At 44.7% G+C, this 13,550-nt stretch overlaps 1 protein-coding gene across 1 annotated transcript; it reads left to right on the top strand.

Annotated features, from left to right (window-relative positions):
* The first annotated feature begins 6,043 nt into the window (after positions 1 to 6,043).
* Positions 6,044 to 13,369, top strand: CRIPTO (cripto, EGF-CFC family member). The gene is made up of 8 exons (XM_066351387.1): positions 6,044 to 6,140; positions 6,610 to 6,705; positions 9,634 to 9,673; positions 10,621 to 10,673; positions 10,765 to 10,899; positions 11,336 to 11,450; positions 11,543 to 11,652; positions 12,871 to 13,369. Exons 2-8 carry the CDS (start codon positions 6,699 to 6,701, stop codon positions 12,978 to 12,980), a joined length of 570 nt encoding a protein of 189 aa, XP_066207484.1. The 5' UTR covers positions 6,044 to 6,140; positions 6,610 to 6,698; the 3' UTR covers positions 12,981 to 13,369.
* The last annotated feature ends 181 nt before the right edge of the window (positions 13,370 to 13,550 follow it).

The following is a 13,550-nucleotide window of genomic DNA, read 5'->3' as shown; positions in this document are numbered from 1 at the left end:
CCCTCGTAGCAACACTCTTCATATATCCTGTGCCCTAAAGAGGACAACAGTTTTGTCTGTATATATACATATATATATTCACAATAACTCTAATTACAAAATGGTCTGATTTTGAAAGGACTGTTTTTCTTTTCTTTTCTCTTTTCTTTTTTAGATTTTTAAAAGAATTGATTGATTGATGTTAGAGAAAGAGGATGAGAGACAGAAACATCTATCTATCTGTTCCTGTTTGTGCCCTGACCACAGATCGAACCCACAAAACCCACAACCTTTTGCATATTAGGACACGCTCTAACCCAGGGGTAGTCAACCTTTTTATACCTACCGCCCACTTTTGTATCTCTGTTAGTAGTAAAATTTTCTAACCACAGACCAGTTCCACAGTAATGGTGATTTATAAAGTAGGGAAGTAACTTTATAAAATTTATAAAGCAGAGTTACAGCAAGTTAAAGCATATAATAATAATTACTTACCAAGTATTTTATGTCGGATTTTCGCTAAGTTTGGCAGAATAAATCTTTATAAAACAACTTACTATAGTTAAATCTATCTTTTTATTTATACTTTGGTTGCTCTGCTGCCGCCCACCATGAAAGCTGGAACGCCCACTAGTGGGCGGTAGGGACCAGGTTGACTACCACTGCTCTAACCAACAGATCTATCCAGCCAGGGCAGGACTATTTTCTATATAGAACTCTTTCTATTTGTTGACATTTATAATTGTTGACACAATTATCATTTTACATTATATACTACGTTGGTGGAGTGCAAAAACTTCTTTGTGACTACTGTATATGAAATTAGAGCTCTAAAGTGTTGGCTGTGCTTATTATGTACTTAGGATAGAATCTTTTCATTGTTTTTCTCTTCTGATGAATAATATTAAGTCACATATTTAGTAATTAACATTTGATTTGTTTTTTCTTTTGTTTTTGTGGTATTCTGAACCAAAAAAATATCACTGGAAAAAGCAGTTTCAGTTCAATACTACTGAAGTACTATTTCAATGTTTAAGAGCTAAATAGTCAAAAGCTTAGTCATATTTAGGTGGAAGAAAATATTTTTTCCCACAAATGCATTCAAAACTCAAAAAGCAATAGGATGTTTTTTGGGGTTTTTTTTTTGTATTTTTCTGAAGTTGGAAATGGGGAGGCAGTCAGACAGACTCCCGCATGTGCTGACCGGGATCCACCTGGCATGCCCACCAGGGGGCAATGCTCTGCCCATCTGGGGCATCGCTCTGTTGCAACCAGAGCCATTCCAGCACCTGAGGCAGAGGCCACAGAGCCATCCTCAGTGCCCGGACCAACTTTGCTCCAATGGAGCCTGGGCTGTGGGAAGGGAAGAGAGAGACAGAGAGGAAGGAGAGGGGGAGGGGTGGAGAAGCAGATGGGCGCTTCTCCTGTGTGCCCTGGCTGGGAATCAAACCCGGGACTCCTGCAAGCCAGGCCAACGCTCTACCACTGAGCCAACCGGCCAGGGCCTGCAATAGGATGTTTTCATGATGGTAGTACAAGAGAAGGGGGCCTTGTATAGGTCAGGTCCCTTCGACCATCACGTGCACCCAAATAGGACTGAGAAACTTAGAAAATAAAAATTATTTCAGGTACATCTGAATTTCAGATAAATAGTAATTTTTATATGTCTCAAATATTGCATGTCATATTGATACAAATAAAATAATTGTTATTTATCTGAAATTTAATTATAAATAGGCGTCCTTTATTTTATTTTATTTTATTTATTATTTTTTATTTTACAGAGACAAAGAGAGAGTCAGAGAGAGGGATAGACAGACAGAACGGAGAGATTTTCATTGCGACACCTTAGTTGTTCATTGATTGCTTTCTCATGTGTGCCTTGACTGTGGGCCTTCAGCAGACCAAGTAACCTCTTGCTCAAGCCAGTGACTTTGGGTTCAAGCTGGTGAGCTTTTGCTCAAACCAGATGAGCCCGCGCTCAAGCTGGTGACCTCGGGGTCTCAAACCTGGGTCCTCCGCATCCCAGTCCGACGCTCTAACCACTACGCCACCACCTGGTTAAGCAGGTGTCCTTTATTTTATCTGGAAACCCTCCACCCAAACCATCAGGGAGCAACTGTTTAATAGGTATGGGGTTTTATTTGGGGATGATTTAAATGTTTTGGAATTAGAGGTAGAAGTTGCACAGTATTGTGAATGTACTAAATACTATTTAAAATGGTTGATTTTAGGCTGTGTGAATGTCATTTCTTTTTTCTTTTTTTTATTTTTATTTTATTTATTCATTTTGGAGAGGGGAGAGAAAGAGACAGAGAAGGGGGAGAGGAGCAGGAAGCATCAACTCCCATATGTGCCTTGACCAGGCAAGCCTGGGGTTTTGAACCAGCGACCTCAGCATTCCAGGTCCACGTTTTATCCACTGCGCCACCACAGGTCAGGCTATTAATAAAAAAGTAGATAATAAATAGAATATATATACAAATATAATTATTCATTCACTGGTAATATAATTCTTTATGTTAATAATCCAAAGGAATCTATAGATAAACTATAGGACTTGGTAAATTTTATAAGCTGAATTGGATCGCCCCAAAAGTTATATGTTGAAATCTTAACCTCCAGTACCTAAGACATAACTGTTGGAGGTAGGGCCTTTAAAGAGGTATTTAAGAGAAAATGAGGTCATATGGGTGGACCCTAATACAGTATGACGGGTTTTCTTATAAGAAAAAGAGCTTAGGACAGATACGTGCACACACAGAAAGGTCGTGTGAGGACACAGCAAGAAGGTGGCCATCGGCAGGACAAGGAGAGAGGCCTCAGAGGAAACCAAACCTGTAGACAACTTCATCTTGCACTTCTAGCCTTCAGAGCCTTGAGATAAGAAATATCCATTGTTTAGGCTACTCGGACTGTGGTATTTGTTATGGCAGCCCTAGCAAACTAACAGAATAAATAAATTTCATAAGGTCCGACAGATACAAGGTTGATATAAATATCAGCAACCACAGAAAAGGAAGTAAAAGATAGCATTTCTTTCAACATTTAAAAAAGCAAAAATTTAGGAAGAACCTAACAAAACTGTACAAACTGCTGTATAGAAAACTATAAAAATTATTGAAAGAAATTAAACACCTAAACAAAAAATATTCATGGGCTGGAAGACTCAAGAGGGTACAAGTGTTAATTCCATCTCCCCTCCGAAGAGTCAATGCATTCTAACCAAAATCCCAACAAAATTATTTGGAAACTTAGAAACTTATTTAAAATTATATGGAAATATAGAAATTAAGTGCAGTCAAGATAATCTTGACTATGAACAAAGGAAGAATACTTGCTATGCCAAATATCAAGGACTATTATAAAGTTACCGTAATGAAGACAGAACGGTATTGGCACAAGTCGACCAACCAATCAGAATAAGGCATAGGAAAAGAAGCTCACAAACACACAATCAACTGAGTCCTGATGAAAGTGGTGTTATCGAGCAGTAATATAAAAGTATGTATTTCAATAAATGGTGCTGAATAGGGCATGGGGCCAATAATATGGTAATAACTAGGTAAGGTGACAGATGGTTACTAGACTGGTTGTGATAACTTTGTTAGGTACATAGTTGTTGAATCACTGTGTGGACACCTGAATATAATATTATATATCAACTATCATTAAAAATAAAATTAATAAATAAGTGGTGCTGAATCTCTGTATAGATTCAATGCAATGAAGTACTACTATACAGCAATGAACATGATCAAACTTGTACAAACACCGTGGGTGACTCTTACCAACGTAAAGCTGAGCAAAAAGGAGCAGACATACATACCCACTTATGCCAAGTTTTACAACCATGGGAAAACCAACTATGAAATTGGAAATCAGAAAAACAGCTAGCTTTGGGGAACAGGGAGGGGGTGGTGACTATGCAGAGGCATGGAGTAGATTCCTGGAGTTCTAGAAATAATACTTTTCTTGTCCTGAGTAGTGGATACTTGGTACTCACTTTGGAATAATTTATGAACTTGTAACCCTTACTCTCTGTAAACTGTTATAAATGCCCCCATATACTTCAGTAAAAATGTTTTAAAGTATTTGTATTCATTTTATATTGTCGTGAAACAAATTCTCACCAGCTTAGTGGCTTACTAAACAGCATCATGTATTATCTCACAATTTCCGTAGGTCAGAAGTCCAGCGGGGTTCAACTGAGTTTCCAGAGGGGGGCAGGCACACTTCAAAGTGCCCGGGATCATTTGCATACAGGAAAACTTCTCAGCAGAGCCCTTTAACTCATTTCTGCACTCCCACCCCCTTCCACTTGAATTTAACCCATTTCAAAACCACGAAGAGCTGTGAGGAATGCCTAGATGTAAACAAATACAAAATCCACTTAGGCAGCACTTTAAATGAGATTCTCTGGGTCTTGTAAGTCAAGCGGAACGGCAGCTTGCCTCCCACGTCTCACTCCTGGGAATCTGTCCGCTGGGGCCACTGGCCTTGGGATCAGGAAGTGACTGTCCTCTCCCGATTAACAGTGTTTTGATAAAACTAAAATGGTACTTGGCATAGATTACTGGGCTTGTTTTATCTGGGGAGCAGGGCAGGGGGAGGGAGTAAGGAGCTCTGTCTCCTCGCTGTGTTCTCACCACAGAGTAAGTAGCTGGTGAGGAAATATTTGTTGCATTTGTTTGGAAAGAGAAAAATGTTGGTGAGAAAGAATTCTAAACCACAGCCATAGCTAAAGGAATAAATCAGACTTCCCCCGGCCTAACATGACTTCCAGTGAGTACATCAAGGTGATCTTGTCTTGTGGATAACGGTACACTCTCAAATTTGGAATTGCTTGGAATTCTTAGGATTTGCTTCTCTTTCTTGCTTTGTTGCATTTCCTGGCTCGGGATAGGAAAGCAAGTTGTTTTCCCGTGGTGTTTCTCAAAGTCCTTGCCCTTGCCTCACCCCACCCCCCTTTTCGGAACTGGGGCTGAGACTTGGCATTCCTGTCAGGTGAAGTAATTTCGGCAAGAGGAGCCCGCAGACCCTGTGCTGGAGGCGGGGGAAGCTGGGATTTCCAGACCAGGCTCCTGGACCACCGAGTCTGGGTGACCAAGGACAGGGCGTAGGGTCAGTGAAAAGACAAGAAAACAAGCAGTTTACAATCCAGTGTTGACAAGACGAGGTCAATTCTGGCCATGTTTCCGGGGCTGGAGGGCCTTTCCACCCAGAGCCACGGGAGGACGGAGTCAGGACGGGCTGCCCAGAGCGAATGGCCTTGGGGCTGAGTCTCCAGAGACCAGTTCCCACTAAGAGCTGCCTGTCAAGTCATAGAAAAAGAAATACAGTTGACCCTTGAACAACACAAGGGTTAGGAACATTGACCCCCAAGCAGTTGACGATCCACATATAACTTGTGACTCCCCCAAAACTTAACTATTAATAGCCAACTATTGGCCAGAAGCCTTACCAAGAACAAAAACAGTCCATTAATACATATTTCATATGTGATATCTATTGTATACTCTATTCTTACAATAAAGTAAGCTAGAGAAAAGAAAATGTTATTAAGAAAATCATACGGAAGAGAAAATAGATGACACAGTTCCATGTTGTTCAAGGGTCAATGTTAGGTCAATGCCAAGAGGAACCAGGCTGAAGATGTTTAAAGGAACAAAAATTGTATTAATGCATCTGCTCACAGATGGCCTGAAACCAGAAAATGATGTCAGCAGCAAGCACAGGGAGGCGACACCCTTTATAGGGTAGGTGGTCAAGTCCTGTCTGGTATTGTGAGTCGAAGTCTATCACTCCCCGGGGGTCAGATGTTCTGTTCTCTACAATTGGTTTATTACCTGTGGTTGAGCAACAGGGTAACTGTCAACAGTGGCAATCTGTGGCCCAACACAGCTGTCGTTGTGCCCCAGAGATATTGTATGCATCAGCAGTAAAGGAAGAATGCATCAATGGAAGTTAAGGCACCTGTATGGAAAAATACTAACAAAAAAAATATTTAACACAGCAGGGACGTATAAGGATTGTCCTAACGGTCAACACAACAAGCATTGCCCAAAATGCAGGGAACAAAGCCAATCCAAACAACGCTGAGATACTATTTTTCACTTACAGAATTAGCAAAAATTTAAGAGGCTCGGAGCAGCCAGCTGGTAAGGATGTGTGGGGGAGGGAAGGAAAGAAGGGAAAGGAGACTGGTGCAGCCTACTTGGAAAATTAAATTTACCAGCTGGATAAATAAATTTTCAAGCATTCACCAGGATGCATGTCCATGGGAGCTCACTGCAAAATGAAGAAACCCGCCAAGCGTCCATTCATTGATGAAATGATTCATGATTTGTCTATGGAGGAATTCACACGATATACCCCCATACACACAAATGGAGTCCTCTCCTCAGCTCTTCTCTTCCTTCTTTCCTTCCTAACCCGTTTATATGACAATATAGCTCTAAAGCGAGCTTGTCTTCCCCACTGAGATTGCAAATTTGTAAGAGCAAGAATCCATTCTTCTAGATTTGTGACAAAATGCAGACTAGGTTTCCAGCTGCTGTTGAAGTTCATTGGTGAGAACAGAAAGCCATTAACTTGTTAATGAACGGGGCGAGGTCTTATCACAAACAGTTGGGCGCTGAACTTGGTGGGATTAGAGGCCCAGCCATCCTCAGCTGGAGGGATTCCCCAGCCCGGCCTGCCTGGATGTTCCGAAAACAATGACAGGTAAGACGCAAAGCGTTCGGAGAAGTTCTATGATAAAAGTAGCCTTTTACCCTAAAACCTTGCCATTGTGCTGCAGAAATGGCTGGCCTTTTGGTTAACTCTTTAGTTGGGGTTTATTTCTATATGTTCTCGACCAAGCTAACATCTATCTCATCTCCAAATGTGTTTTCTTCCTTGAATCTTAGACGCCGAAAAAGTCTGTCTTTTGGTTACGATTTTTCAGTTTGACTGTTCTTGGTTGGTTGGATGGTTGTAAGTCATTTGCTTATTTGTGTGATTTTAAAAACAGTTCTGTCTCTCTTGCCCCAGCTTTAATACACAACATCTTGGAGGGTGATACAAAAACATCCCGAGACCAAGAGTATCCGTTTTTCACTTTCAGTCCTCAGTGGCCTCCGTAAGGGACAGGTGGGCTGCCTGGGACTGGGGACCCCATGCCACAACGTCTCCTAACCCCCAGCCTTGCGGTTCATGGGAGTCTGACACACAGTACGCACTGTCTGGAGGTTGAGTGGCCTCCATCAGCTCCAGGCAGTGACCAAGTAGAGGTGTCCAGTGGCCATTCTAAAGTCGCTGGCCAGTTCCCCCACCCAGAGGCAGAAGCGGGAGTTTGCAGTTGGCACAATGACAGTCACTGTTTATTGTTATTCTTTCTCCTCCACTACAGGGTGGGTCCCTTCTCACAACTGTGTCCCCACAGCCCAGCCCTTGACAGGCAACATAGTAGGCACATCAAATACCTGTTCAGGGCACAGCCTGTGGGTCCCCAGCCCAATAGCAAATACCTGGGCACTCAAACACCACAGCCCTCCTATCCTGAAACCTTGACTAGGTTCTGCGGCCCTGCGCACACTTGACCTTCTCGGGCCCCCTGCACCTGTGACGAATGCAGGTCTTGAATAGAAGGAATCTGGTGTGGGGGGAAGGCTGGCAGCCCTGGGCTGTGGGCAGAACTCTCCCACTGCCAGACCTGGGGTATCGGTTCCTTCCTCCTAAAATGGGGAGGCCTTTGCCAGGGGTCCTAGATCAATTTCTAAAAGTTCCACAACAGCCCTCTTGGATAAGGAGGTAGCAATGCCGCTAGCTTGGCCACAGAGCTGCCAGGCCCTCCTGGAGAAGACATTTACACCCGCAGATGGGGTGAGCAAGTCTCACTCATAAAGAGAGATTAGTGATGCCCACACGACTTCTTGGATTTTAAGGACTGAGTGGTCCATCTAGTACTTTCTTTGTACGTTTTCTTTAAGCCTCCTTGCTGCTCCTGGGGTTGGGTGGGTAGCCGCCTATGCACCGCCCTCCCCCACATCCGGCTTCCGGAGCTTCGAGTCAAGTTCCCAGGTCCCCTAGGAATGTCAGCGTGCTACTTGGAGCTGAAAGGCCACACGGGGCGGGGGTGGGGGGTGGTGGTAGTTCAAGTGCAGAGAGAATTTAATAACCAGCGGCTACGAGGCTACGGCAATGGAAATGCTGCTGGCTATAACGGGCTGCATCTGCCCATTGCTCTCGCAGGGCCGCCACCCCTCAGTGAAAATACGCTTAACTCTTCCAAGATGCGGCAGACAGCGGCCCTTCTCAGCACGCGCGGACCCAGCGCAGTCGCTCGGGCCGACACCGACGCTGCAATGGCTTCAGTGCCGCGGGTCTCTTCCAGCACGTGTGAACCCGATGAACAGAGAGGGTGGAAAGAGAACTACCTAAAAGCTGCCCATTCTTGTGTGTTCTCTAGGTAAACGCCAGGCTTTAACTTTGGAAACTAGAATTAAGTTCTATTTAGGAACTAACTACCCTTGACTTGGGACGTATTTGGTGACTAATCAAATATTCTGGAGCACTCTGTTCAGTGAGTGGACGCGCCTCGCCAGCTGTGGTATGGCCACCAAATAAACGCGTTGAGGGTAATGCGGGCCACCACTGAATTTGGGGTTAATTCTGGTGTCGCGGGGGCGGAGCGGCGAAGGGATGGGAGGGGTCGCGCTGCGGACGTGTTTCTAGAACTTCCTGGGGCAGGTCGGGCACCCTGACTGCTGACCCCCCCGGCCGCTTCCTACCCCACAACCCCGCCAGGGGTCTGCCGGGGAGGCGCAAGCGCAGGCTGTACACACTCAAGTGCTCTTGCTTCCTTCCCCACTTGGCATGCAAATCCAGTCCTGGCATTGACACTCATTCGCATGAGGTCAGGGACCCCTGTGGGACCCCTCCTGACTCTGACCTTCTCTATCTCCGTTGCAAACTTTGCAGCCTTCCGCCCCTCACACCCCAGCATACACACATTTAAATTTGCCCAGGGCAGAGCACGGGGATCAACGCACCTTTCTTGGAAAAACAAAGAGGAAAGCAAATTTGAAGAATTAAAACTTGGCGATAAAATATCAAACGCCTTGAGAGTCCCGTCTGTGGTGTTTAGAATTTCCTGATTACAGCAATTTCTTCCCACCGCTCCTCCAGCCTGATATCACCAACTGGATAGCGTAACTGATTTGTCTTTTTTTTTCCCCCTTTTTTTGCAAAAAAAGTAAGTCTGATACTTTTAACCGCACCTCATGATAGACGTTAGGCCTGGTTAACCACAGTTTTACAAGACTCCGCCTTTCCCACTCTTGTTTCTGTGGCTTTACCGCCTCTCACCTGCACCCCTGGAGAGTTAAGGGCTGGAAGGGGCGGGGCGGGGCGGGGGTTCCCGCCCACCTGAGGGGGGGGGGGGGAGAATCCCGAAAAGCTGAGTGCCTGCCTAAGGATTGGGACATGACATAGTTTCCCCAGACATCCTGGCTCCTGTTTCTCCTAAGACCTGGGAAACGGGTATTTCTCATCTGGGGTAGTTTTCTTTTTAAATTCCCTTTTCCATGTCAGGAAGTCAATGTTTTCCTTTGGGTGTTTTGGCAATCACTGAGTTAAAACCATGCTAACATTTACCCCCTGCATTGGTAGGAGCTAAGGGCCGCTCAAAGATGGAGTGCTTCTCTTCCAGGTATGAGCCTATCTTTTATTTATTTATTTATTTATTTATTTATTTTAATTTTAGAGAGAGAGAGAAACATCGATCTGTTTTTGTATGTGCCCTGACCGGGGATTGAACCTGCAACTGTTGCACTATCAGGACGATGCTCTAACCACCTGAGCTATCCAGCCAGGGCTGAACCAATCTTTAAAGTAAACTTGATTCTTAGAGCTTGCCAGCTTAGGAAATAATGTCCTACACTTCTCTGTAGTTTCATTTCATTTGTTCAAATCTTAAAAGAGCTGCCAACAGTGCTGTTTTTTTACCCTGAAAGACCTGAATGGAACTTCACTTAAACCGAGCTTTGCCATTGACTTTTTAAGATTTTCAATCAAGTTAGTGGCTCTGCCTTTGACTAGTATTTTTGGACTCTGTGTAAGAAAAGGTCAGTATTACAACCAAACTAAAAATCGGTTTCTGAGACTATTAAAGACACAGACAGATTCAATATTTGCAAAACCACTGAAAGTAATGTGAAATTTTTTTAACCTGATAATCTTTCAAATGACTGGTTTATATGAAATAGTAAATGTGGTTTGTCAAGTACACAGAATGTTATGACACATTTTAAAGTTTGCATATGAAAACTAGATAAAGGAGGAAAATATATGTGAAATAGATTATAAAGGATTTATACCTACTTAGATTAAAATGCACAGGGGACAGAGACTAAGAAGTAATACATATTGAAAAGAGGTGGATATTAAGTGGCTTTTATTCTCATCAGTTTTCTTTTTGTTGTTAAATGAATTAGTCAGCCTTTCCAAAGAAAGGGAACAGAAAAAAAGAACAGTGATACTCTAGAATTTCTCCTTAGTGGTCTGTGGTCTTGTCCTTGCAGTGGAGAGACCCAGGTGTTAACACAAAAGGTTTTCTGTGCTTTGTTTTGCTAACAATGCCTGCCTTCCTCTTCCTAGGGTGATTTTGATCATGGCCATTTCCGAAGTATTTGAACTGGAATTAGTTGCTGGTAAGAGACTTTTTTGGTTCTTTTGATTACTAGCAATTTTTATTGATAGGTGGCTCGAAACAGACTTCCAAATTTTGATTTTGTCCTTAAGGTTCCGGCGACCATCAACTTGCACGTCAGTCACAGGGAGACCTGTCCTTCAGAGAGGACAGCCTTCTGTACCAGCAGAAGCCTACAAATCATCACCAGCCTTTCCAGCTGGTGCCACCCCTGAGAATCCAGGACAGTAAGACCTACCTTACTGCCGTAGATCCACACTGCGGGTGGCGTCGCTCTCCTGGTCCTCCGTGGGTTTCCTGTCTTCTGCTACTCTTTCTCCTGGGGGAGGCGGAGCCTGCCTCTGGGGCTGGGCAGCTGGTTGGACAGGTGTTCCTTCTGGAGGTGAGACAGGCATCCTGTAGTTCAGATGCCTGGGGTTTCCATCACCTGACTCCACACTGAGAACTCCGGGAACCACCACCGGCCTTTGCATGACAAAGATTTCTCTGTTCAAAGGCCCCGGTAGCAAAAAGAACACTAAAAACTGGAGTCTTACTCTGTGAGGTTTTCACAATGTTTAAACACATCTACCAACACTTTGAGATTACGCCCTTGGCACGGTACTAACCTTTGCTTACAGGAGCTCAGACTCTCAACGCCTCCACTCGCCTGTTCCATTTCAGGTACGGAGCTCAACAGAACCTGCTGTCTGAACGGGGGGACCTGCATGCTGGGGTCCTTCTGTGCCTGCCCCCCCTCCTTCTATGGACGCAACTGCGAGCACGATCGGCGTAGAGAGTAAGCCAACGCAAGGGGCGCGGCGGCCAGGAGAGGGACAGAGACGTGAGGACTTACAACACGTGTGTGTCACCTTATCCATTCATTCTCAGGAACTGCGGGTCCGTGCCCCACGGCACCTGGCTGCCCCGGAAGTGTTCCCTGTGTAAATGCTGGCACGGCTGGCTGCGCTGCTTCCCCCAGACGTTCCTGCCGGGCTGCGGTGAGTAGCGATAGTTCCCTGGGGGACACTGAGCTGACGGGGTCTCTTTCCTTCCCTCATAGCTGGCTGGAGGCTGCCAGCCAGAGTCCTGCATGTGAAAGCATCAAGGACTCCTGACAGCATAGTCGCCTTGGCGTCCAGGATGTTTGTTTACACTCTCATAATGCCACTAGCCATGCTGCCTTTCCCATGGAGAGTTATTTCGGAGTCTTTGACATTTTATAGTATGTGAATGTTTATTGAGGAAAATTAACAAACAACAAGCCTTGGCCTCTTAAAGCACCTGACATGCTTTCTGGTGTTCCTTCAGGCAGAGAGAGAGAGAGACCCAGACAATCTCAGGGGGACAGGTCAGGTGGCCCTCACCCCAGCAGCAGGGTGGGGGCACCCAACTCCAATTAATGCCCTTAAATTATACCGGAGGCTTGGCCCCACTTCTTAGGAACTTGATGGGTCCTGAAAGGTCCCTGCATGGACCTCCCCGCCCCTGGTGATTGGTCTCAGAACCCTGTCTGTCACCTTGTTAATTTTTATGGATTTGAGGAAAACCATGAATGGCAAGAAGGCCAGAAACCTGCAGGGGAACAACAGGAGAGGTTTCTCTCCCTACCCGGACTTGAGCCAGATTTGTAGGTCCACCCAGTTCAGAGGCCTCTCATAGTTCTGCCCCTGCACATGTCAGAAAGTGAAAATGTCCCAGTCCAGAAAGTAAGCGAGAGCAGTTGCTTCCCTAGAATACGAGATGGGACCCCGACCCAGACAGGGACTGCGTCTTTCCCATTGGCATCCTGAGTGTCATGCCCAGGATAGGCATTTGGTGAGTGTGAGTGGAACGATTGGATGGGTGGGGACCGTATGTTCTTCCTGTAACTTGGGATCCAAAACCTGTTGTGTCCTCATCAGAGGCGAACCAAGTTCTGCTGCACCCCTGCAATCGATTGAAGGTGTCACCGGCTGGGGTAGGTGACCAGGTGTGAGAGAACAAATGTCCAGGGAAGAGCGAGTTCACAGTCAGACTGTGGCAACCTTTGTTGAAAGATTTTTTTTCCAGGAGTCTGAATTCATGGAGGTCGGTACTGTTGATCCCATAAGCACCCTGTACTCATCAAATGTTGGGCCCCAGATGATTTTTGGCTCGTGTAGCTGTGCCACGTGTGTGGGCAGCAGGATTACTGCCGGAGGGATTTCCTTTAATGACCAAGTGTCCCTATCTTCCAGATGGCCATGTGATGGATGAGCACCTCACAGCTTCCATCTCTCCAGAATTAGTGCCATCTGCATGCACCACTCTTATGCTGGCTGGCATCTGCCTTGCAGTACAGAGTTAATATTCATCGACATTTGCATGGCACATTCATCATGTAGATTTCACGACGTGTACAAAGGCTGTCACTCCAACATCCGGAGAGGATCATTTGTTAGTTGTCCTAAAGTAGTGAATAGATTTCCATAATGGTCCCTAACACTCCCTACCATAGAAGAATACCTCAGAGACATCGCAGGTGTGGGTTTGCGGTAAAGCGAATATCACAATAAAATGAGTCACAAATTTTTTTGGTTTCCTAATGCATACAAAAGTTATGTTTACACTATACTGTAGTCTGTTAAGTGTACAATAGCATTATGTCTATAATGATGTACATTCCTTGATTAAAAATATTTTGTTTCTAAAAACCACTAACCATCATTTGAGCCTTTGGCAAGTCATATCTTTTTGCAGGAGGAAGGTCTTTAATTTGTTTAAAAAAAAATAACGCACAACTGTGAATGAAGTACAATAAATGAGGTTTGCCTGAACCAGTTACTCACCTCTGTCCTGCTCTTTCCAAAACACTACTTAAAATAAATAATTCAGCCATAACTACATTGTGCCCAAGTCCTCTGTTTCTTGATACATG

This window comes from Saccopteryx leptura, chromosome 10, assembly GCF_036850995.1.
Source record: "Saccopteryx leptura isolate mSacLep1 chromosome 10, mSacLep1_pri_phased_curated, whole genome shotgun sequence".
NCBI lineage: Eukaryota > Metazoa > Chordata > Mammalia > Chiroptera > Emballonuridae > Saccopteryx > Saccopteryx leptura.
This window is presented reverse-complemented; position numbering and strand designations above follow the sequence as displayed.